We start from the raw sequence: 26934 nt of genomic DNA on the forward strand, positions 1-26934 counted from the left end.
AGGGACATAGATGACGCTGAAAGCCATCATTCTCAGCAAACTAACACAGGAACAGAAAACCAAACATGGCATGTTCTTGCTCATAAGTGGGAGTTGAACAGTGAGAACAAATGGACACAGGGAGGGGAACAACACATACTGGGGCCAGTCAGATGGTTGTGGCAAGGGGTGGGAGAGCTTTAGGACAAATACCGAATACATCCACAGGTTAAAACCTAGATGATGGGTTGACAGGTGCAGCAAACCACCATGGAACACGTAAACCTATACAACAAGCCTACCAATTCTGCAGTTGTATCCCAGAATTTGAAATAAAGAAAAAAAAGAAAAAAGAAATAAGTTTAATGAAAATATTATTATTTTGAAATAATAATGAAAATATTGCATGTGTTTCACCTTAGTTTTCATCATCTTAATCAAAATTTAATTGGAATATTAACTATACTTTGTATATTTTTGAAATATTTGCTTATATTATATATCTTATATTAGAACATATTAAAAGTATAGTACAAACAGATTCTTAACTAGTCGAAATCAGTGATTGATATCTTGCAATATTTAGGAGTTTCTAAATCAATCTTGAGTTCATGTTTTAAACAACTATTACTCATTTATAAACAATGTAATTTTTTTAAAAGGATTTGGAAACATCTCACCACGCACAGAAGGCGGGAAAATATTCTGTATCATCTATGCCTTACTGGGAATTCCCCTCTTTGGTTTTCTCTTGGCTGGAGTTGGAGATCAACTAGGCACCATATTTGGAAAAGGAATTGCCAAAGTGGAAGATACGTTTATTGTGAGTATGATAGATATTTAACTACATACATTTATTGTTTTGATTTAAAAAAAAATACCTTTTCTATTACCTCAGATACAATTAGACATTCAATTATTAGGGTTTCCATAACAATTTATATTCATCTCTATTGGCATGTAACTCATTGCATTTTAATTATGTTTATATTTAATCTGAATTAATAAATGCACGAGAAAAACTCAAAAATATGACAGAAAAAAGTAGAAATTCAACAGTCTTAGATTCAAATTTCTTTCTTTCCTTCCCTCCACTTCCTTCCTTCTTCTTTCTTTTTTCTTTTTCTTTCCTTCCTTCCTTCCTTTCTCTTTCTTTCTCTTTCTTTCTTTCCTTTTCTTTCTTTCTTTTCTCTTTCTCTCTCTTTCTCTCTCTTTCTTTTTGCAGAGTCTTACTCTGTTGCTAGGCTGGAGTGCAATGGCACAGTCTGGGCATACTGCAACCTCTGCCTCTAGGGTTCAACCTCTGTCTGCCAGGTTCAACCTATTCTCCTGCCTCAGCTCCCGAGTAGCTGGGACTACAGGTGCCTGCCACCACACCCAGCTAATTTTTGTATTTTTAGTAGAGACGGGGTTTCACCATATTGGCCAGGCTGATCTCAAACTCCTGACCTTGTGATCCACCTGCCTCAGCCTCCCAAAGTGCTGGGATTACAGGCATGAGCCACCATGCCCAGCCAGATTCAAATTACATATGTAGTGTTTCCTAGCTATATTCTCTTAAACTAGTTATTATCCCTTCAAATCTACATTTTCTTATTTGTGTAACTTCAATAATGGTACTAGGGAGGGATTGCTCTGAGGGTTGGCGGCAATATAAATTTGATCTTAACGTAAGTAGTAAATGACTGACAGTACCACATTATTTAAAAATTTGCTTTGGTACCCTTATAAAGCCCCTTTAGGAAAGATGAGCAATCTAGAGAGCAAACATAATAAAGGTGATCATATAACTTAATTCAGTAGTGCCATTGATAGAAATGTATCTACACAATGTAATTTAGTAGAACCAGAGGTTTAGTACACATGAAGATCTTCAAGGCAGTCAACAACAACAAAATGCTAATGCTTTTGTTAAATTTTAAGTGACAAACAATAATACTCCTATGATTATAAGCTTGTGTTCTTGGAAGAAAATTATGTAAAAAGTAGTTGTTTCTGTTAGAGGGTGAGATTATAAAGGATTTGTTACTTCTAGCACCACTATTGCAAATAAACCTTGTTCATCATTTAGTAATGTTTTCTACTTTCACACAAAGTTCAACAAAATATTTACATTTAACTCCACTGATGAAATAAAATATTGAGCATTGTTTTCTCAATTTGGAGTATAGTTCCAGTTTTAGCACTGGTCATGTTTCAGATTTAAGATCAAAGTTAGATCTCAAACATTTTCACTATTAAAATGGAATAACACATAGTTATTCTAAAATTCAAGTTTTATTCTTTTTTTGGTATTGTACTTTTATTTAAAAGAATCCTCTGTTTATATTAATCAAGAGGGCAGGTTAGTGGCATAAACATAGTAATGTTAAATTCTTCATTCATTCATTCAACAAATTTTTTAGTGCCTCCTACATGCTAGCTAATGTTTTTTATGTTGCGTATACAACAGTGCATAAAAAAACAAATTCCATGCCCTCATGGTGATGACATTCCAGTAATCATGGTTCAGTGCTTGGTACCAAGCATTTTTCTATAATCTTTATAAACAGGAAGTCATTTAACTCTCACGTATACGATGAGGATGGTTGAGTAGAGGAATGCCTGTGTACCCTTTCCATTCTGTGATTTCATAGGTCTTTATTTCTAAAAATTCTCAAGCTCTAATATTCAGCGTGGTTTGTGACCTATATTCTTTACAGTAGATAGGACAGATCCAGTCAGATTGAAAATATATAGTAACTAACCTCAAATGGAAAGTTGGATATAAACTGTTGTATATATACCAACTTCATTTAATATATTACACTCTAGAGTTTTTTTTTATTGGAGAAGAAGATTTTTTTTAACATGGGTATTACGATGACAGCTATGGCCTAGGAATATTGAAGACTTATCCTTACCTGTTGATCATGTAGCTTTGTTAGTTGTACAATTTAGTACCATAGAACAGAGAAAGAATTCACCTGGTTCATGTTGGAATCAAACTGTGGAAGTTAAGCTCTAATCAATTAAATTAATGATCGGAAAAAGTGATGGAAGTGATGAAAAAGAGTCTTTATGAAATTAATGTTTATCAATGAGCAATTATGAATACTTAATTCTTGTTTTGGTGTCTTTATCTTCATATGGTTCTGTGTTGTATTTGGCCTGCAATCAGTTGTATATATGACTATAGAATAGAAACATTTCAAAAGCACTTCAGGTAAATAATAATGATGCAAATCTAAAATTGCATTCTGAGGGCAAATGTAATTTACCTTCAAAAGAATTTTACCTGTTGTAAAGCTGTGTGAGGATAAAGCAGCATCATTATTAGCACTGATTTTTTTTATTGATGATACCTAATTTTCATAAGTAAAGACAATTGAAAACTAAGTATAAAAGAAAAGCAAATAACATGCTTATGTGCTAATTTGCTCATAACAGTTTATAGGTTAAATTTGTGAGTATGCAATTAATTTCTCTCTCTCTCTCTCTCTCTCTCTCTCTCTCTCTCTCTCTCTCTCTCTCTCTCTCCATAAATATATTACACATACACCTTTCTATCTCATCCCTAGAAGTGGAATGTTAGTCAGACCAAGATTCGCATCATCTCAACAATCATATTTATACTCTTTGGCTGTGTACTCTTTGTGGCTCTGCCCGCGATCATATTCAAACACATAGAAGGCTGGAGTGCCCTGGACGCCATTTATTTTGTGGTTATCACTCTAACAACTATTGGATTTGGTGACTACGTTGCAGGTAAGCTTTTCCTGGCACCTATGTTACTCTCCTAACGGGTTTATTAGTTAGATTTTTCACTTAGGTTTGTAACAAAACGCAACGGCTGTTTGAGTTTTCTAGGGCTGCCATAACCAAGTACCCATAAAGTGGGTGGCTTTAAACAAAAACAAATTTATTGTCTCACAGAAGTTGGAAATCAAGGTGCCAGCAGGACCATGATCCCTCTGACTCAGTAGAATTTTTCTTAGCCTCTCCCTAATTTCTGGTAGAGACCAGCAGTCCTTGGCAATTCTTGGCTTGCAGCTGCATCCCTTCCCATCTCCACCTCCTTCAACACATGTTTTTCTTCTTGTGTTTGTCTCTGCAGCCAAATTCCCTACTGTTTATAAGCATACCAGTCAAATTGTACTAGAGGCTCATCCTACCCGAGTATACCATAACCATATCTTAATTATATGTACAAGAACCTTTTATTTTATTTATTAATTTAGAGAGAGTCTTGCTGTGTCACCCAGGTTGGAGTGCACTGGCACAATCTTGGCTCACTGCAACCTCTGCCTCCTGGGTTCGAGTAGTTCTGCTGTCTCAGCCTCCCAAGTAGCTGGGGTTACAAGCCTGCACCACCAGGCCCAGCTAATTTATGTATTTATAGGAGAGATGGGGGTTTCACCATGTTGATCAGGCTGGTCTTGAACTCTTGACCTTAGGTAATCCACCTGCCTCGGCCTCCAAAAGTACTAGGATTACAGGCACAAGCCACTACACCTGGCCTGAGAACCTTATTTGAAAATGAGATTACATTCTGAGGTACTGGGAATTAGGACTTCGGCATATCTTAGAGGACACAATCATAACAGTGGCAAAGACAAATAGTGACTCTGTGACACTGGAGGTGTATGGAAAGGTGGAGTTGAATATTTTTTTTTTATTTAATGAAAGATATGTAACCACTGGTTGTTCAGAATTTTATATTTCCACCCTAATATTTGAAACCAAGTATCTGCCTCTGAATTTTTTTGTTTTGTTTAGCACATATTTTGATTTTTTTCTTAAATGATTTCAACTTTTTTTTTTTGATGGAAAGAGTACATTGAAAATAATCCAGTTTTTGAGGATCTACTATAATAAGATAGAACATAATATTTTTTTTTTTTTTTGAGACGGAGTTTCGCTCTTGCTACCCAGGCTGGAGTGCAATGGCGCGATCTCGGCTCACCGCAACCTCCGCCTCCTGGGTTCAGGCAATTCTCCTGCCTCAGCCTCCTGAGTAGCTGGGATTACAGGCACACGCCACCATGCCCAGCTAATTTTTTTGTATTTTTAGTAGAGACGGGGTTTCACCATGTTGACCAGGATGGTCTCGATCTCTTGACCTTGTGATCCACCCACCTCGGCCTCCCAAAGTGCTGGGATTACAGGCTTGAGCCACCGTGCCCGGCCTGATTTTAACTTTTATTTTAGGTTTGGTGGTACATGTGCAGGTTTGTTACCTGGGTATATTGTGTGATGATGAGGTTTGGGATAAGACTGATGCCATCACTCAGGTACTGAGCATAGTACCCAATAGTTGGTTTTTCAACCCTTGTCCCCCTCCCTCCCTTCCCACTCTGGTAGTCTCGTGTCCATTGTTGCCATCTTTATGTCCATGAGTACCCATTATATAGCTCCTACTTACAAGTGAGACTATGTGGTATTTGGTTTTCTGTTCTTGCATTAATTCACTTAGGAAAATGGTCTCCAGCTGCTTCCATGTTGCTGCAAAGGACATGATTTTGTTCTCCTTTATGGCTACGAAGTGTTCAATGGTGTGTATATACCACATTTTCTTTACCTAATCCACCATTGATGGGCACTTAGATTGATTCCATGCCCTGGTTATTGTTAATAGTGCTGTGGTAAACATATGTGTCTATATGACTTTTTGTTAGAAAGAATTATTTTCCTTTGCATATATAGCCAGTAATGGGGTTGCTGTGCTGAATGGTGCTTCTGTTTTAAGTTCTTTGAGAAATTTCCAAACTGATTTCCACAGAGGCTGACCTAATTTTCTTTTCCATGATCAGTGCATAAGCATGTCCTTTTCTACAGCCTTACCAGCATTATATTTATTACTTTTTAATAATAGCCATTCTGAGTGGTATGAGATCATATTTCATTGTGGTTTTGATTTGCAATTCTCTGATGATTAGTGATGTGGGGCATTTTTTCATATGTTTGTTAGCAACTTGTATGCCTTCTTTTGAGAAGTGTCTGTTCATGTCCTTTGCCCACTTTTTTTCTTCAACTTTTAAGTTCAGGGGTACATGTGCAGGATGTGAAGGTTTGTTACACAGGTAAAAGTGTGCCATTGTGGTTTGCTGCACAGATGAACACATCACCTAGATATTATGCCCAGCATCCATTAGCTATTCTTCCTGTTGTGTTCCCACCCCTGCACCCCCAACAGACCCCAGTGTCCATTATTCCCCACAATGTGTCCACATGTTCTCATCAATCAATTCCTACTTATAAGTGAGAAAATGTGGTGTTTGTTTTCTGTTCTTGTGTTAGTTTGCTGAGGATAATGGCTTCCAGTTCCATTCATGTCCCTGTAAAGGATATGATCCCATTCCTTTTTATGGCTTCATAATATTCTATGGTATATATGTACCAAGTTTTCTTTATCCAGTCTATCACTGATGGGCACTTGGGTTGATTTCATGTCTTTGCTATTGTGAATAGTGCTGCAATGAACATATGTGTGTATGTATCTTTTTAATAGAATGATTTATATTTCTTTGGGTATATACTGAGTAATGGGATTGCTGGGTCAAGTTGTATTTCTGGTTCTAGGTCTTTGAGGAATCATCACACTATATTCCGCAATGGTAGAACTACTTTACATTTCCACCAACAGTCTAAAAGCATTTTTATTTCTCCACAGCCTTGCCAGCATCAGTTGTTTCTAAAATTTTTAATGATAGTTATTCTGACTGGCATAAGATGGTATCTCATTGTGGTTTTAATTTGCATTTCTCTAATGATAATTGATTTAGAGCTTTTTTTCATGTTTCTTGGCCATATGAATGTCTTCTTTTGATAAGTGTCTGTTCATGTCCTTTGCCCACTTTTTACTGCTTTGCCCACTTTTTAATCATGTTGTTTTTTGCTTATTGATTTATTTAAATTCCTTTAAGATTCAGGATATTAAACCTTTGTCAGAAGCATAGGTTATAATTATTTTCTCCAATTCTATAGGTTGTCTGTTTACTCTGTTGATAGTTTCTTTTGCTGTGCAGAAGCACTTTAGTTTAATGAGGTCCTATTTGTCAATTTTTGTTTTAGTTGAAATTGCTTTTGAGGACAGTCACAAATTCTTTCCCAGTGCAGACATCCAGAATAGTATTTACTAGATTTTCTTCTAGGATTTTTATAGTTTGAAGTCTTACATTTAAATATTTAATCCATCTTGAGTTAATTTTTGTATATGGTGAAAGGTGGGGGTCCAGTTTCATCCTGCTGCATATGCTAGCTAGTTATCCCAGCACCATTTATTGAATAGGGAATCCTTTCTCCACTGCTAATTTTTACTGACTTTTGTCAAACATCAGATGATTGTAGGTGTGTGGCTTTTTTTCTGGTTTCTCTATTCTGTTCCATTGGTCTATGTATTTGTTTTTGTAGCAGTACCATGCTGTTTTGGTTACTGTAACCTTGTAGTATTGTTTGAAGTTGAGCAATGTGATGCCCACAGCTTTTGTTGCTGTTGTTTTGCTTAGGATTGCTTTGACTGCTCAGGCTCCTTTTTGGTTCCATATGAATTTTCAAAAAGCTTTTCCTAGCTCTGTGAAAAACCATATTTGTAGCTTAATAGAGATAGCTTTGAGTCTACAAATTGCTTTGGACAGTATGGTCCTTTTAACAATATTGATTGTTTCAGTCCATGAACATGGACTATTTCTCTATTTTTTTGTGTTATTTATGATTTCTTTAAGCAGTGTTGTATAGTTCTTGTAGAGATCTTTCACCTCCTTGGTTAGCTGTATTCCTGGGGTTTTTAAATTTTTTGTGGCTATTATAAATGTGATTGTGTCCTAATTTGGCTCTGATATTGAATGTTATCAGCGTATAAAAATCCTACTGATTTTTGTACATCAATTTTGTATCCTGAAATGTTACTGAAGTTGTTTATTATAGGAGCCTTTGGGCAGAATTTTTAGGATTTTCTAAGTATGGAATCATATTGTTAGTGAAGAAAGATAGTTTGACTTATTTTTTCCTATTTGGATGTTTTTATTTTTTTTCTTTTGCCTGATTGCTCTGCTATGGACTTCCAGCAGTATGTTGAATAGAAGTGGTGAGAGTGGGCATCCCTACCTTCTTCCTGTTTTCAAGGGGAATGCTTCCAGTTTTTTCCCATTCAGTATGCTGTTGACTGTGGGTTTGCCATAGATGGCTCTTATTATTTTGACTTATGTTTCTTCAATGCCTAATTTCTTGGGGATTTTTATCAGGAAGGGATGTTATATTTCATTAAAAGCTTTTTCCACATCTATTGAGATGATCATATGGTTCTTGTTTTTAATTCTGTTTATGTGGTGAATCACATTTATTGATTTGTGTATGGTGAACTAACCTTGCATTCTAGAAATGAAGTCTACCTGATCATGGTGAACTAACTTTTTGATGTGCTGCTGGATTCAGTTTGTTGAAGACTTCTGCATCTACATTTATCAGGGATAATGGTGTATAGATTTTTATTGTTATTGTGTCTTTTGCCACATTTTGGTATCAAAGTGATGCTCATTTCATAGAATGAGTTAGGGAGGAGTCCTTCCTCTTCAATTTTTGGGAATAGTTGTAGTAGCATTTGTACCAGCTCTTGTTTGTATATCTGGTAGAATCTGAATGAGAATTAACCTAATCCAGGGATTCCTTTGGTTGGTAGATTTTTAAATTACTGTTTCCATTTTGGAAGTCAATATTGGTCTGTTCTGGGTTTTAATTTATTCCTGATTCAATCTCAGGAGATTATGTTTTTATAGGAATTTATTATTACCTCTATATTTTTTAATTTGCGTGCACAGAGATGTTCATGATAGTCTCTCAGAATCTTTTTACTTCTGTGGTACCAGTTGTAATGTCACCTTTGTCATTTCTGATTGTGTTTATTTGGATCTCTCTCTCTCTCTCTCTCTCTCTCTCTCTCTCTCTCTCTCTCGTCTGTCTCTCTCTCTTTGGTTAATCTAGCTAGCTGTTTACTGATCTTGCTTATCCTTTCAAAGAACCAACTTTTGGTTTTGTTAATTATTTGTACATATTTTTGAGTCTCAGTTTCATTCAGTTTTGCTCTGATTTTATTCTTTATTTTCTGTTCTAATTTTAGTCACTTCTGCTATCTTTGGAGTTAGTTTCTTCTTGTTTGTCTGGTTCCTTTAGGTTTGATGTTAGATCTTTAATTTGAGATCTTTCTAACTTTTTGAGGTAGGCATTTGGTTATATAAACTTTCCTCTTAACACTGCTTTTGTGGCATAACAGAGATTTTGTTATGTTGTTTCTGTTTTATCTCAAAGAATTTTTTTTTCATTTCTAGTTTAATTTTCTTGTTTACTCAACATTCATTCAGAAGCAAGTTGTTTAATTTGTGTATAGCTGTGTGGTTTTGAGAAATCTTCTTAATTATTGACTTCTGTTATTCCACTGTAGTCTGAGAATATGGTTGATATGCTTTAAATTTTTTTAAAATTTATTGAGATTGGCTTTATGGCTGAGCATGTGGTTGATCTTAGAATATGTTCCATGTGTGATGAGAAAAATGTACATTCTGTGGTTGCTGAATGGAGTATTCTGTAGATGTCTGTTAGGTCCATTTGGTCAAGTGTTGCATTTGAGTCTAGAATTTTTTAGTGTTCTGCTTTGTTGATCTGTCTAATGCTGCCAGTGGAGTGTCAAGGTCTCTCGCTCTTATTGTGTGGCTAGCTGAGTCTTTTCATAGGTCCAGAAGTACCTGTTTTATGAATCTGGGTGCTCTAATGTTAGGTGCATATATATTTAGGATAGTTAAGTCTTCTTGTTGAATTAAACCCTTTATCATTGTGTAATACCTTCCTTGTCTTTTTTTACTGTTGTTGGCTGAAAGTCTGTCTTATCTGATATAAAATAGTGACCTCTACTCTTTTTTGTGTTCTGTTTGTGTGATAGATCTTTCTTGAATCCTTTGCTTTGTGCCAAAGGATGTCTTTATCTGTGAGATGGGTCTCTTGAAGTCAGCAGATGGATAGGTCTTGGTTTTTTATTAAACTTGCCACTCTGTGCCTTTTAAGTGGGGCCATTTAGACCATTTACATTCAAGGTTAATAATTATATGCCAGACTTTGATCCAATTATGTAGTCGGTTGCTTTGCTGTTTCTACTTTGTGGTTTCTTTATAGGGTCTGTGGGCTATATACTTAAATGTGTTTTGTGGTAGCAGGTATCATTTCTTTTTTCCATGTTTAGAACGTCCTTAAGTATCTCCTGTAACGTTGATGTAGTGGTAACAAATTCCCTTAATGCTTGTTTGTCTGGAAAAATATTTTATTTCTTCTTTGTTTCTGAAGCTTAGGTTGGTGGAATATAAAATTACTGGTTGGAATTTCATTTAAAAATGCTGAAAATAAGCCCCTAATCTTTCCTGGCTTGTAAGGCTTGTGCTGAGAAATCCACTATTAGTCTGATGGCATTCCCTTTACATATGACTTAACTTTTGTCTGTAGTTGCCTTTAAGATTTTTTCTTTAGCATTGACCTCAGACACTCTGGTGACTATATGCTTTGGTGATGTTTGTTTTGTATAGTATCTCACAGGTGTTCTCTGGATTTCTTGTGTCTGAACGTCTACCTCTCTAACAAGATTAGGGAAGTATCATTAAATTATTTCTTCAAATATGTTTTCCAGGTAGTTTTCTATTTTTCTGTCTCTCTTGGGAATGCCAATAATTTGTAGATTTGGTCACTTTACATAATCCTATATTTCTGAAATAATTTCTTTACTTTTTAAAATTCTTTTTTCTTTATTTTTGTTTGACTGTGTTAGTTCAAAAGGTTAGAGTTCAGTGTCTGATATTCTTTATTCTGTTTGGTCCAGTCTGTTGGCAGAGCTTTCAATTTTATTTTGAAATTCCTTAAGTGATTTTTTTCTATTTCAGAAGCTCTGATTGATTTATTTTAAGATGTTTCTCTCATACATTTCCTGGATTGCTTTGGAAGTTTCTTTGTGTGGATTTTCAACCGTGTACTGGCTTTTGTTAAGCTTCCTTGCAATCCATGCTTTAAATTCTTTATCTATCATTTCTGAGTTTCCATTTTGGTTAGGAGCCATTGCTGGGTAGCCATTGTGATCCTTTGGTGGTGTTACTACATTAAGGTTTTTTCATGGTGCCAGAACTCTTGCACTGGCTCTTTCTCATCTGGAGACACTGCCACTTCTAATTATTGTAATTTTTATGTGAACAGCATATTCTTATTTTTCTTTCTTTCCCTATATTATTATTATGTTCTTCTTTTCTTTCCTCCTCTCCCCTGCTTCTTACAGGGGGTGTGACTGTAAAGAATGCTGGGCAGGGTATTTTGACTTTGCTTCTATAGCCTTATGTACTTCTGTCAGCAGGTTTTATCTTGAGCTATGCTGATGATTTACAAGCCAGTAGATGGCACTTATGGGTAAGAGCCAGCTGTGGCCAATGAGGCTGGGTATATACTTAATCCTTGTTTAATGGGAAAATATTTCTGTTGCATCAGGCAATGGGATGATTTTCTGATTGCTCAGTGTTCTGAGCTCCCTGCTCAGCATGGGGGAAACCAAGAAAGGCAGGACTGGACTGGGCAGGTTTGCTTACAGGTCCCCTGATGGCAGGTAAAAGCACCGCACTCAGGGAAAATCCAGTGCATGGCCACTGAGTGCCCATGTGAAAGAAAAGAAGAACATAATATCATAATAACATAACATAAAATAGTATTTTAAGAGATAAATATCTTAAAATAAATCAAGTGTGCCTATGCATGGAGCTGGGAAACTCCTTGACCCCATGTTCTCTATACAGGGATGGGGGAGATCAGAACTCCTAATCCAGGAGAGTAGTTGCTCCAGATGCCTAGAGATCTACCTGGGTGTACAGCGGAGAGTGCCCCCTGGAACCAAGATCTCTGCAAAGGAGGGGTGGGATGACTCAGGCTGCTGAACCAGGCAAACAGATGCTCTGAATGCCTGGAGATCTGCCTGGGTGTGGAGCAGAGAGGGCCCGGCTGCCCCGTGATCTATGCAGAGGAATGGCAAGGCTACTCAGGCTGCTGATCCAGGTGAGGAGGCGCTCCAGATGCCTGGAGCTCTGCCTAGGGTTGTAGCAGAGAGGGGTTTATTGCACAATCTATGTCCAGGAAAGGCTGGGCAGCTTAGGCTGCTGAACCAGGCAAGTGGGTGCTCTGAGTGCCTGGAGTTCTCCATGGAGGTTCAGTGGGAAGGGCCCCACTGAGTTGCAATCTCAGGGGTGCATGCTGGGCACTCAGTAATGACACATGCAGACTGGTTCCAGGACACCAATCTGCCCCTGGCTGTAAGTCTCCTTGCCCAGGAGAAACTGCAGCTGCAGCAGCTCTCCTCACGCCACCCTATCCAGGCCTGTGATGGAGGAGAGCACAATTCCACACCTACTCCTGAGGCACTTTCCATGGTTTTGGCTGTGGAAGCTCCTACCCCGCTCTAGAGCAAGCCACTCCAGTCTCTGGCCCGAAACTAAAATCCTGTGCAGGCATACTGCGAGGTCACCACAGAATTGCTGACTTTGTATTCATCCAGATTAAAAATGGCCCCTGCTCTCTGTCCCAGGTCTGGGAAAATGCCTGCAGCTTTTCCCAGTGTCTTTCCCTCACTGTATCCCCAAGCCTCTCCCAAAGTTAGTTCCAGGGCTTGGGAGAAACAACTTCTCTCCCTTGGCCTGGGTTGCTTGCACAATGGAAAGGTGAGTCACAGAGGGAAGCTATCTGCCTCTCTTATGTCCTGAGGCTTCACTCATTTTTATCAGCCAGATGGTGTCATGGGGGCTATTTGCCATGTTCTCTTCCCCTGGATTCTAGGGTTTTCTTCATGATTTCAGCGAATTCTCATTTTCCTTCTTGAATTAAAGCTTACAGAGTTGATCTTTATGCACTATCCTGCTATTTCCAAGTGGCCGAAGCACACTAAAAGCCGTTAATCCTTTCTTCCATCTTGGGGGAAAAAGCAGTGAATTTATTATTATTATTATTATTATTATTTTAGTGGCATAAGAATTCAGATTTAACTTTCTTTGCCCTTTTTACTTAGGCCCTTTTCTGCCTTAGTTTTAAAAAGGGGAAAACTTCAGAAGGAGTTCTCGGCTACTTAAAATATTTTTTTCTCTAAGATACTTACCTACTCAAGTTTCCATTCCTAGGACAGCATTTTTTAACTTACCTAAAGTAGGTTATGTAGATCTAAAGTGTCTGCATTTTTCTACTCACAATTTTAAAACTTTTCCTCTTCAATAACATATATGTTATTTCAACTGCCATTTGCTTTATTTTATCTGTAAGGTCTTATGTGCCTATTAGTTCAGCTCTCTCTTTCCCAGTTATATTTCCCACAATTATTATTGTTCTAACTCTAATTTTAAATCAAATACAACAATGGTGATAAAAGTAAGTGTGCTCATCTATTATGGATCATTTTTTACCAGCTCCCATAAATCTAAATCATTCTCTTAAAAAAATTCAGTTCGAAGTAGTAAAAAACATGGTAAAAATTATAATAGGAATATGTTACTAAAATTCTCAGAATAACCTCATTAGCTTAATTTAGTTTTAAGAGTTTTATACATTTTGGCTGTTTACTGTTCTTCCTTGGCCCAAATTTCTTACTTAAATATATTTAGAACAGAAAATACATTCTGAAGTTCTGTAAGATCTCAGAGAGGGCTAATGTTTATTTGTTTCTATTGATTTGTTAATTAAGGTTCAATGAGGCAAAGCCCCTAATATCCATGAAAATGGAGATACTTTTATGAACAAAGCTTTGCTTTTGGTCAAAAATACGATGTACACCTCTCTGTACTGAATAGGGGACCTGGGAAAGGAGGGTACATAACTCTGCTGAAGATCTTTTAGTTTTATAATTAGCAAAATGTGGAGAGAATTTCAGACGTTTATAACTCCATATAAGATAAGCTTGTGTCCTAAAATACTCATTTTTCTGCCTCTTATTGAAGATGCATAACTGCCTTAAGTTGAAGTGGAAAGTTTGTTAATACAGGAGAAAGTGAGACACAGTGATAACAAAAAGTATACGTGTGATGCATTAATCTTGGGCTGTCTTATCACTTTTTAAATATAACTAATAAGGCTTTATAGCAACTGTGGAATATATAGGTATTATATAACAGGTTCTATATTTTCAGGCCTTATGTCATATGGTTTCAGTCTTATAGTGTATATGTTTGTATTAGTCCATTCTCATGCTGCTAATAAAGACATACCCAAGACTGGGTAATTTATAAAGGAAAGAAGTTTAATAGACTCTTAGTTCAGCATGACTGGGGAGGCCTGAGGAAACTTGCAATCATGGCAGAAGGGGAAGCAAACATGTCCTCCTTCACATGGTAACAGGGAGAAGAATGATGAGAACAAGTGAAGGGAAAGGCCCTTTATAAAACTATCAGATCTTGTGAGAACTTACTATCATGAGAATAGCATGAGGGAAGCTACCCCTGTGATGCAGTTACCTCCCACTGGGTTCTCTCATGACACTGGGGATTATGGGAACTAAAGCTCAAGATGAGATTTGGGTGGGGACACAGCCCAAACCATATCAGTGTTATTTTGAACAACCAACAGTGTCAATTCAGTATGTGGCCTTCATGATCTGAGACCAAAAAAATACAAAAAGCATAAATAAAAATGAAAGTGGGTGGAGTCCTACACAATATTATATGTGCAACCATTGTATAAACTGGCTTAGGAAACAAATATTTTTACTTTATGGTTTTGCAGAAGAAAAAAATTGTTTTTAATTTACCTTATGAGAGCAACACTTTGAAACTGACTAGATTATGTAGATCTGTTAGTAGCCACTCTCAATTGACCAAGGATGGAAGTTCAATGAAAATATCTTGTGTGTATCAATGTGGCCCTGAATTTACAGTCATGGCATAGTATAGGAGAAGAGAACAATAGATATGTACAAATAAGAATAATCAAATAAACAACTTTATTTTTTACTAGATTTTATTATATTGTTACCCATCTTCAAATCTGTAACTTTAATCTTATTTTTGACAGAGGAAATAATATAAAATTATAGAAATATACATTGATAATAATTAACATAAGAACTTAATATGATTGTGACAGATGCTGAGTAAGATAAATTGACACTAGTTTTGCTGACTCAATTCTATCTCCGTAAGTTATGTACTTTGTGGCTGTGCTGGTTTTTGTGAAGCTGTAAGACCCTGTTCCTAGTACTGTAATCTTTACTTGCCAGGTCCTCGTGTCTAGGGAGTGTTTTTGGAATGAAATTGTGGATTGGGGGCCAGATGTGGCAACGGCTGGGTAGCAGATGTGTGCCCTTTGCAAGAGTCTTTGGAAAAACAGACATTGTGATTCTTTTTAAAAGAGTCTTGAAAAAGAAGTGCCTCACATAGTCCAATAGGCTACACAAAATTAGACTTTACTTCTGCGTACCTTATGACTATAAAATTAGCTATTGAATTCCCCATCTGGGAAATACCAATTATTTACTGTTTAGAACTTTCCCTCTTGCTACTAGATGTACTAAAGACAGTGTTCTCACTTAATTTTGCTGTTTTTGCCAGGGAAAAGCAAGAGGCATTGTCTAACTTGAACGTCCTCATCTTTCTTTTGGGTTATAAATCTCATAAGGAAACAAAGGTGTCCCTTTCATAATACAAGGTTAATATTTGATGTCAGTCTGCAAAACTTGCAAAACCTGCTCTGAGGAGGATCAGGGTTCAGTTACATTGTTATATTGAACTTTTCTGAAGGCAACTTAAAGAATGCATTCTTCAAACTGCAGTGTTATTACAAAAAAAGGAGGTATATTTTGAAAAGTGATTTATAAATGTTTAGGATACAGATTGTAATAGATCTGTATTACTTAACATTGGTATAATTATTAGAAGCATCTTAAGAACAAGTGATGATGGGGTGATTTAGATCAGAACTCTGAAACAGTGCTTGTCCCCAGGGAAGGAGCAAGAAAAGTAGATTTTCTATGATAAGAGAATATGACACTTAGGCTGGGTGTGGTGGCAAAATGGCAGCACTTGAGAGGCCAAGGCAGGAAGATCACTTGAGGTCAGAAGTTCAAGACTAGCCTGGGCAACATAGTGAGACTCCTGTCTCTACAAAAATTTTTAAAAATTAGCTGCACATGGTAGCATGCACCTGTAGTCCTAGCTATTTGGGAGGCTGAGGTGGGAGGGTCACTTGGGCCCAGGAGCCTGCAGTGAGCTATGAACATGCCACTGCACTCCATCTTGGGCAACAAAGCAAGGCTCCACCTTGAAAAAAAAGAAAATATGAAAACTTCTATTTCTATGTATTTCTAAATTTCATTACTTCTTTACACAAATATTATGATATATAAAAATAAAAAGTAAAGAAGTAATGAAATTTAGAAATACATAGAAATAGAAGTTTTCATATTTTCTTTTTATTACTGTGGATGGTGAATTAAAAGCATTTAAAGACCACTGGTGCAGATAAATAGGCAATGCTCAGGTGCCTATTTATGTATATGAATATACATACCTATTCTGTGTATGTGACTGAATGTAGGAATTCAGCATTCAGTCCCTTTGCCACTGGAAGAGATTTCCCAGAAAATTTTAACTTTATATTTATTTATGCAGAGAACGTGTTCTCGTGACTGGTTACCTTAGTGATTGGCATCTGTCTGCTCCTTCCTGATGACGCTTTATGTTTTTTCTCAGTGCTCAGTGTTCTGGGGCTAAAAAGGACTTGGGAGGTCACAGAATCAGTAGACACTTGAATTTCACTTATGAATAAGCAGACCCCTATTGCTAAGAGTAGCAAGTGCAGAGTAATTCTTCCTAAAAGGTGAGAAGAGAGAAAGGAAATTATTTTGCAAAGTGTTATTCAATTTATATTATCTTTTTTATTTTTCGAGACAGAGTCTAACTCTTGTAGCCTAGGCTGGAGTGCAGTAGCACGATGGTGGCTCACTGCAGCCTCAACATTCTGGGCTTGAGTAGTCCCCCTGCCTCAGCCTCCCAAGTTGCTGGAACCACAGGCACGTGCCACCATACCCAGCTAATTTTCTGTATTTTTTGTAGAGATGGGGTCTCCCTTGTTGCCCAGGCTGGTCTTGAACTCCTGGGCTCAAGTGATCTTTCTGCCTTGGCCCCTGGATTTTAAAAGCACCAATAATGATGTATAATTAAATTTGTAGATATAAGTTAAAGTTAATGGCAAAATTGTATGTGAGAATTAGAGTTGATTCTCTATGTTCTGTTTCCTAACTTTTGTCGTTTTATTTTCCATTTGACCGGAAGTCTGGAGTGATAAGTTGTTAAGTCGTGCTTGCCTTCCTGAGAGCTAAATCAACCTTTCTTCATTAAAATCTAAGTCTTACTAATTATGTGGTAATGTATGAACACTTGCTTCTTTACAACTTGTCTTCTTTTACAAAGGTCCAAGACTTTTAACAAAAACGCATACAGAATTAGTTGGTAATTCTTCAAAATTAGAGAAAAGTGAAATAATTACCCATTCTAACACAATTTAAAATTCATTTTCAAGGCTGATAGCTCCTTTAATATCTACCCCTAGGGTCTATACCTTAAAGGGGTCATGTAAGCCAACAAATTCAATTCCATAGCTTGTTTAGAGGCTGCCCAGAGAAGTCCTTAAAAACACTCCCTTTCAGAATTATTTAAGCCCAGGAATTTGAGGCTGCTATGCGCTATGATTGTGCCACTGCTCTCTGGCCTGGGTGATAAGCAAGTCCCTCTCTCAAAAATTTAAACAATTTTTTTTTTTTTAAAAGAGGACAGTTACTAAGTTTTATGACAAAAAAGACTCCTTTCACAAACCTGAGATTAATATTTTGTAAGGGGTAATGTGAAGGAGTGAAAAGGCTGGAGAAGAATTTACAGTTTCAGAAAGCAGTGTCCTCACACTATGTAGTTTTCTAATAAAATCCAAAAATTCTAGGCAAAAATCCAGATGTTCTACGAAACCTTCATGGTTAATATTATGAAAACACATACTCCATCTGAGCATGAATTTATTTAACCATCCAAAGACATCATCATGGATTTCTGATCAGTGAAATTTAGTATATTTGGTTAAAGAATGAAATTTTCTTTATCACACATGTGGTTTTGAATCCTGCTAGGTCAGTCAGGCTTCATGCTCAGCAACTGTGCTCCCTTATATAGACATATAATATAATTTGGGACTTACTAAGGTAAAATTTTTCCGCTTCTGGCACATTCACCTTTACTATATTTTTATAGTTTTCACAGTTTTATAATCGTTTGCCATCACATTTTTAAATTCGGAAGCACATATTTGTATGTCTCATATTGAGGACTCAGTTTTCTTGGAATTACATTTTCAAAGTCATTATTGAAAATGGAGTTTTTAGTAATCAAACTATTTGTTTTCTTGTATAACTGAAATTATGACTCATTCAGTGGAGTGCCCAGAGCTTGCTTGATTTTATCATGGAACATAAATCTCTTTAAAAACCATGGCATGCTTCTTCCCTCCCACCCGCAAGCAGTTAGTTTAAGTAGAGACCCTCTAGAAAGCAGCACCTTATGGTGACTAAGAGTTTTGCAACTATGTCTAAAGGCCAGGTATTTAAATTGCTACTGCTGAGCTGATCACTGAGCAAAAATTTGCCAGGAATTTAACAGATAACAAGGAAAGTCCCTGACAACGAGTGAGATCTGTTGAAGAGCAGTCATTACCACCATCACAATGGCTCAGAAAAATTGCTGTGATTGGAAAAGGAGGGTTTGTGTGACTGCCAGGGAGATGTTTTATATTCCTTAGTCCTTTGTTCATTTAGGTGTTTAATGGACATATATTGTGTATTAGATACTGTGCTTGGCACTTAGTGACAATAATCGCTCTAGTTTCTGTTCCTGTGAGACAGAACGTATGAAATCCAGGAGCAACAATGAAATAGGGAATATATTTTTTTCTTCCTGGTATTTCTCTGTTCTATAATGTAAGAAGATTCTGTGAAGTGTCTGGTCACTCCTTGATTTAATTTGTGACTCTCAGAGAATTCACAAGAGAATAGCCATCTGCATGATGAAGTAAATGGGATTTGACTCAGATGTTTTAGAAGTCTTGGGGACAGTGGACAAACCAAGAAATTACTTAACTTTTAGAGTTCAGAATGGATATATAGAAGTCTTGTAAAAACGTGGAGAAAAAATTGAGGAGAAAAGCATTCAGTGATTGATAGTTATGGCTTTGTGAGAGGAAGTAAACTGTACTACATTCCATGAAAAATACTCCAAATCGTTCTAGATTGAGATTTAAAGACAATTTGAAGAATAACAACTGGGTACATCTATATACTGTTCCATCTTTGTAAAGGATGAGTGAGTGACGCCATGTGTTGTTTTTTCTTTCTTTATGATCATGAGACTGCTGTTCTTCTCATGGCAGTTTTTCCAATTTAAGGACAAGTACCTAGAGGGACATGGACAACTTCTTGAATGCTAAAATTTACAATCCCCAAATATAAGTTCAAATGTCACTTTTTTTGGCATTCTGGTTTTCTGACACAATGGCATATGAAAAGTTTGGTTTAGTAGGTAAGCTATTGTTTAACGCTTAAGTCACATTTCCATTTGCCAAAATGAAAACAGCATTTATAACATCATTAAAAGAGGTTCTCAGTTCTTGAAGCAGTGAGAAACACCTTATTCAGTTAAATTACTTAAAAACAAAATAATATATACTAAAACAGAAACTGAGACTTTTCCTCTCATATTAAGGTGGGATAGCTTCAATTAATAAAAATATAAAGTCAAACCAACCCCCCAAAATTAAAATCCATGTTTGATATTTAAGCTAAAATACTCATAGGCCAGTTTAAAGGGATGATCCCCATTTTCTTTAGAATGAAGTTATATATTTTTGTTTATATTCTAAAACAGATATAACATTTTAGAAAATCAGAAGAGGTGTATGGAACTGATAACTTTAGTCTGGAGTGGCTAGATTATTCTTTAAAACCAGGATATATATTTTTTTCCTTTATAAATATTTTGTGATTCAGGAAAAAAAAATCAGAGAAAAAGAAAATTACATTTAAGGGAGAGGGGACATAGGATGCCCAAGTTCTTTAGCACTAGAAGCCCATGGCTGGGAGCTGCTGGGGAGAGGACAGAGCAAGGTAAGGAGGCTCTTGGTGGAATGATGCCTGTCTTCAGACCCACATACTTTCTAGGTGAGAACCTTGAGAAGAAGCACACCTTGTCCAACTTAGTGTTTCCTACTGCAGCTTAGTACTTCCCAGGCAGAATGAGCAAAATAGGCTGGTGGAAGAACAGTAGCTGACATCATAGGTGACATGGACCACTGTGTTCAGTGAAGGAGCCTATGTTTCGGAGCTATTTCAGACACCTGGGTTGAACTCTAGCTCTGCTACCCCTTTCCTGGGTGGGCTGACATAGGTTATTTTCTCTACTGAGATTATGACATCTCTATTTTAAAGTGGGATACTTACTGTTCGGATTTCAGGGAGCCATTACAAACTGTTCTTTCATTCCTGAGCTCCAAACAGTCCATGAGAGTGATGGCGATTGGATCATCAGCTTTACTGCTGCAAAAGGAAGCTGGCAATGTGACTTAATTCTATAGCCAAATGGTCTTACTAACAGCCCTGCCCTAAGTCAATGGAAGTGTGAAGAGTGAGGATGCAACTCCCCTTAACACCTACCCAGAGGGCTTTAGGATGGAATTATTTCATTTGCAGGGGCAATCAGTAAGTCTTCCTTTTCACCCCACTCTTCCAATCTGATTTCGAATATTCTGTAAATCAGCAGAAATGAGCATATTAACTGGGTTAAACAAGATTTATGGGGCCAATTTTTTTTTTAAGTCTTGTAGGGGCCAGGTGTGGTGGCTCATGCCTGTAATCCCAGTACTTTGGGAGGCCAAAGCAGGTGGATCACTTAAGGTCAGGAATTCAAGACCACCTTGGCCAACATGGTGAAACCCTGTGTCTACTAACAAGACAAAAATTAGCCAGGTGTGGTGGTGGGTACCTGTATTCCCAGCTTCTTAGGGGGCTGATGCAGGAGAATCACTTGAACCCGGGAGGTGGAAGTTGCAGTGAACTGAAATTTCACCACCGCACTGTAACTTGGATGACAGAGTGAGACTGCATCTCAAAAAAAAAAAAAAGTCTTCTAGGAAGTGCCTGCCACAGCATCATGGGTTGTTCTGTCACCTAATCAATGATTCTTTGGAGCCAGCTAGGACAGGGCTTTCTTAATGCTAGGTAGAAGGACTGTTTCCAACAAATGTTCGAGAAACCTGCTTTGTGGAGATAATGGTTTCCTAGCAATAATACCAGCCTGAACTTTCCTGAGCTATATTTTTTTGTAGTTTAATCTACTAGATTGGATCAGGCTCTGATTGAGTTTTTCACACAAGCATTAAGGAGAAGAGATCCAGAGAGAGCACACCATCTAAAAGCAGCTGTCACATATCATATAAGAATGTCAGGATGATTAGATTTATTTTAACTACTTGGAAAAGTTTATAAGATTCCCAAAACCTTTGTACCTCCATACCTCTTTGCTATTTTTATTACCATCTGTATAGTGTCCTATTATGATTAGCCAGCAAGCTCTTAAAATGGAAAGGATTTATATGCATGTTTTTAGTGGCAATAAAGAAAAAAAAACCAGTGGAGTGAATATTTCTGCCAGGTTGGTGTGGGACCTAGGAGGGAGAGCGGGTGATGGCATCTCACGGGCTGCATCTCAGAAGTCTGTGGAAAGAGAAAAAACAAAGTGTGGGAGATAGGGGCAGGGACTATATAAGAGGTCAATAATAGAAATCACCCTAGACTCTTACTAAGCCAGAGACAAATGGGTAGGTTTCCTGAACATAGCTAGACTGAAATTTATGCTTATAAATGTCCAGAAGTTTTTTCAAAAAGTATTTCTTAATTTCTAATTTAAAAATAAAACAAACAATATTTCTTAGGAAGTTATCCTTCCATCACAGATATGTTAATTTGGATAAGATTCTTAGATGAAGTGAATTGATTAATGTGAATATTAATTCATAAATCTTAGATATCAGCAAGTGAGTAGGATTTGTGACTTGTTTGACAATATTTCTTACATATAGTATTCGTTTTTCCTAGATCATCTGACTGCCAGTATTTCATCTCGAGAGTGGCAATTTAAAAAGGAAAAACATTTTTTCCCCTGGGCTTAGACTCCACTAAAACTTGTGGGTTAAACATTTTACCCAAATATAGACCTTTTAGTGATTAAGTTAATTTACTCTTTTCAAACTGTGACATCCTGTTTATAAGAAAGAAGACTTATAAAAAGTAATCTGAGCATGAACTAACTCTTCTAAAGTCAACATCTTGGTGAACTTATGTGTTAAATGAGTCACAAGTATTTGGATGAAGGTTTTCTGGTTTTGAAAGAGAAAGTACTTGGGAAAAAAATGTCATTTTGGTTTCATTGAAATGGAAACATTTGAAAAAATGAAATTCACTGGTAGCCTATCATGTAACAGGTTTACACACATATTTCTTTAGTCAGTTCTGTGAATTCAGGGCTGCATCCTCCATGGGCCAACTCTTAACCATCACGAGATGCATTTAGCCTCTATAATTCTTCCCAGAAATGATTTTGTGGTCGCACAAAGTAAAAATTTTACAATATTTTGAAAGCAATATTATTCACTTTGTAAAATGTGTCCTTAAAATTATTTTTGTCCCAAAAGAAAGCTGAACTGGTGCCTATTCAAATTATTTACCTTACAGAAAAATGCTGTCTCTTTACTCTGACTCTTTATTATTTGAAATTGTCATTATGAGCAACTTAAAATTTAATTTTCTTTACAATAATATTATACTCAGTATTTTATACTTGATTTTACTATCCACTTTGCAATTTCAACTTGATTTTTAATATATACCTGCAACTTATTAGCAAAATTTAATTTCTCTACAATAACATTAACTCCGTATTTTACACTTGATCTTTAATATACTTGCAATTTGCTGGTTGAATTTTTGTGAATTGAGCAAGTCTGTGCTGTTTGTCCGAAAATCCTTATCTTCTGCCCTGTTCTATTAAGTGTTGGATCTGCATTTAAGAATCTTGTTGATTATTATGTCCAGCACTTCAAACCTCTCAGTTTCAGTTTCAATTACTTTTCTTTTTTTAAAGTCACTATTTCTTCCCCTATTCACTTACGGTATCATCTCCCAAATGTAGGTCTTTGGTTATCAGACAGCTCTTCCTCTCACTTACACACCAACTAATTGGCCATCAGTCCTTGCTGATCCGGCCTCTAAAATGACTCTTCATTCCATTTCTGCCCTAACTCAGACACAATAATTTCTTAGCTAATTTAGAACAAAAGCTTCTCATGGGCTTCCCTGGCAATTTGCTCTTCTATGCCACTAGATCTTTCTGTGCAGATAGTCAAACACGGATATATAGGACTTACCCCCTAGAGACTTTTATCTATTCTCCGTTGAGTATCAAGACTTACCCCCTAGAGACTTTTATCTATTCTCTGTTGAGTACCAAATCTTTACAATCTGACACAGCATACTTTTTCTAGATTCCTCTTTTTTTTTTTTTTTTTTTTTGAGATGGAGTTTTGCTCGTTACCCAGGCTGGAGTGCAATGGCGCGATCTCGGCTCACCGCAACCTCCGCCTCCTGGGTTCAGGCAATTCTCCTGCCTCAGCCTCCTGAGTAGCTGGGATTACAGGCACGTGCCACCATGCCCAGCTAATTTTTTGTATTTTTTTTCTCGTAGAGACGGGGTTTCACCATGTTGACCAGGATGGTCTCGATCTCTTGACCTCGTGATCCACCCGCCTCGGCCTCCCAAAGTGCTGGGATTACAGGCGTGAGCCACCGTGCCCGGCCAGATTCCTCTTTTCTACCTATCTGCTCTGTGACCCGATACACATGGAGATTTATCCATGACTAAAAGTTATTTGAGTATACTGTATGTTTTCCACACTGGACTATTCCATGTTTTGATTCCCATTACTTAAGACTCACTTTTTCCCTTCTTGCTTTCCTTCTTCCAGAAGTAAAAATCACTTCTTTTATGTCCTCTCATAGTACTTTTTTATTCTCCTTGCCATCATGCAATGTACCCCATTGATGTTAACTGTCTATATGAGGATTTTTTGGGGGCTAAATTATGATTTTTTTCAAGAGGGGTATTTGATTTCTTATTTGTGAAAATAAAAGTAGCTTCACTGTTGGGACTTAATAAGTGCCCCCATATTAATGGGGCACTGAACAAAGGGTGCGTCGAAATGAACCCGGATTCTCATAGATAGAGTTAGTGTTCCAAGTGGATGAAGTTCCAATTTTGAGAAGTACTTCAAGGATTAAAGAAAAAGAGTTTGCCAATTTTTTCCTTGAGAGCTAGGGTTTTATTTTATGGCAGTCATGGGAATTTCTCTGAAAAGTCAGAGAATAATGAATGGCGGCGGTATTACCTGTAAATTTCTATTTGTTCTCATGCGAACCACCAAGTCATTGTCTCTGGCATTTGTTAGTGATTCATTGTACCGATGACTTTAATATAAAAACCATCACTAGAGTCGTTCACTTGCTGTTCAGTTTGGCATTAAGTTGATTAGTTAGCATGTATTTATTGGCAATGAGGTAAATATACTAAGTTAAATGCACACCAACAGAAATATAATCTCTACCTTCCATTTGTTAAAATAGAGGTGGAAAAAGAAACTTAGTGCACATCGAATAATTTAGACTGAGACAGATTATATAAATGTCAATGAAACATGGAGCAAGGAAAAATCATGATGATCTGAAGAAGCAATGAAAGGTCTCATTAAGAAAAACTTAAGTTGTTCTTGAAAAATAGGTAAGAACTACATGAGTGAAAATGAGAAATTAAAAATGAAGAAAACAGTAAGGATCCATTGACAAGAATACTAGATTTCTATGTTTTGCAAACCAAAATTCAGTTAGTAATTTTAGCAATACCTGGACTGTTGACTTTTAGGAATATGAAGTTATTTTGTTCTACTTTGTTTATGTCTTCAGGTGGATCCGATATTGAATATCTGGACTTCTATAAGCCTGTTGTGTGGTTCTGGATCCTTGTAGGACTTGCTTACTTTGCTGCTGTCCTGAGCATGATTGGAGATTGGCTCCGAGTGATATCTAAAAAGACAAAAGAAGAGGTGAGAATGAAGAAGTGTGCAAAAACACTTCTATTTAGTTAATTCAGTAAAGGTTATTTTAACTTATTTTTTTGTTTACATTTCAAATATTTAAACATTTTAAAATGTTAGTATTTTCTATTTGGCATGAATTTGCTGTATGAGGCTATGCGCAAATATATGAGTTTAATTTATTCACTTAGAAAATGTTTCTGTGCCAATTGCTGTCTCAGAACTGAGGGTAATTTCTAATTAAATGAAAAAGGATGTAACTAAAATAATTTTCTTCATTATTTATTTTTCTTTTGTTTTCTTTCTTTTGTTCTCAAGGGCACAAAATGAATTTTATTCTGTAAAGAAAAATATAATAGAAAATATTTGTATTAAGATACCAGTAGCATGAAATAGTGAATGTTTTAAATAATGTGCATGTTTTTACCTTTAAATTATTTTATTTTTCTTATTTCTATATAAATTTGTACATACACACGTATAGATATATTACAAAGCTATATGCATTATGGCCATTTTCCCTATATATAGAGTTTAACAATTTAAAAAAGGTGTCCATTTACTTATCATGTACAACTATATATGTAGAAGTGACAATTAGAATTTTGACCCATGAAATTTTGGAAAATTTGAAATTTAAATATTGGTTTTGTAATTCTACAGTTTGGAAATTCAATTTTGATTTTAAATTTACCTATCTAGGATCACTATTAGTTTGAATGTGACAGAGCAATGTTTTACTAAGAAATGTGTATTTCTTGCTTCTGGGTCTTAGTCAACTTTGCTAATTGTTTCAGAGAACAACAAATCTGTAAAACTTGTACCTATAGTACCTATTGCCTTCCTTTAACTATCTATTCTTAGACCACAGACATCAGTGTCAAACTCTTTGACTGCTACAAGCATGAATTATTTGAGCATATATACCAAAGAAATAGAATAAGATAGAAAATGATGAAATTAACTTCCCTTACAAATGTTTTCTTCATTTTCTTTGAAAGCTATAAGGTCATATAGTTTTTTTTTTTTTTTTTTTTTTTTTTTTTTTTTTTTTTTTTTTTTGAGACGAAATCTCGTTTTGTTGCCCAGGCTGTAATGCAGTGGCATGATCTAAGCTCACTGCAACCTCTGCCTTCCAGGTTCAAGTGATTCTTCCATTTCAGCCTCCTGAGTAGCTGGAACTACAGGCCCGCACCACCATACCCAGCTAATTTTTTTTTTTTTTTTTTTTTTTTTTTGTATTTTTAGTAGAGACAGGGTTTTATCATGTTGGCCAGGCTGGTCTCAAACTCTTGACCTTCAAGTGATCTGCTCGCCTCTACCTCCCAAAGTGCCAGAACTACAGGCATGAGCCACTGCGCCTGGCCACATTATATAATTTTTTAATCATACCCATGGTGCCTATATGAACTAGCAAGAATGTAAATTATCCATACTTCAAGAATATCATAGTTCCCAGTTGGGAATTTACTTTATTCAGTCTGTATGCATTAGTCTATATCTTAGTTGCAGCATCAAACCAGAATCTATTTATTATGAACAAGTCAGTAAGACAATATGCTTGACACTCCAATTTAAATTGTATGAAACGTCTTGCTTTGAATAGGACCTCAGTGGATTTGCCTCAACCTTAGGCTCATTGTATGTGGGTTACATGTGTGAGTGTGGTTTCTGTGATGAGCTGGGGGCGGGAGAGAACGTGAGAAATATGATGGATGGCTATTCTTCATGTGTACTTCATGTGTATATTGAGATGCT

The 26934-nt window shown here is 36.5% G+C and overlaps 1 protein-coding gene across 4 annotated transcripts in view; it reads left to right on the forward strand.

Annotated features, from left to right (window-relative positions):
• The window catches only part of KCNK2 (potassium two pore domain channel subfamily K member 2), a 221630-nt gene that overhangs the window by 151429 nt on the left and 43267 nt on the right, over nt 1-26934 (forward strand). For all 4 annotated transcript variants that reach the window (XM_074385193.1, XM_003930354.4, XM_074385192.1 and 1 more), the window contains exons 4-6: nt 642-802; nt 3540-3726; nt 25046-25185. In XM_074385193.1, the coding sequence (XP_074241294.1) occupies nt 642-802; nt 3540-3726; nt 25046-25185 (488 nt within the window). The remainder of the gene's footprint in view (nt 1-641; nt 803-3539; nt 3727-25045; nt 25186-26934) is intronic.

The sequence above is a fragment of the Saimiri boliviensis genome, chromosome 14 (genome assembly GCF_048565385.1).
Source record: "Saimiri boliviensis isolate mSaiBol1 chromosome 14, mSaiBol1.pri, whole genome shotgun sequence".
NCBI classification, from domain to species: Eukaryota; Metazoa; Chordata; class Mammalia; order Primates; family Cebidae; genus Saimiri; species Saimiri boliviensis.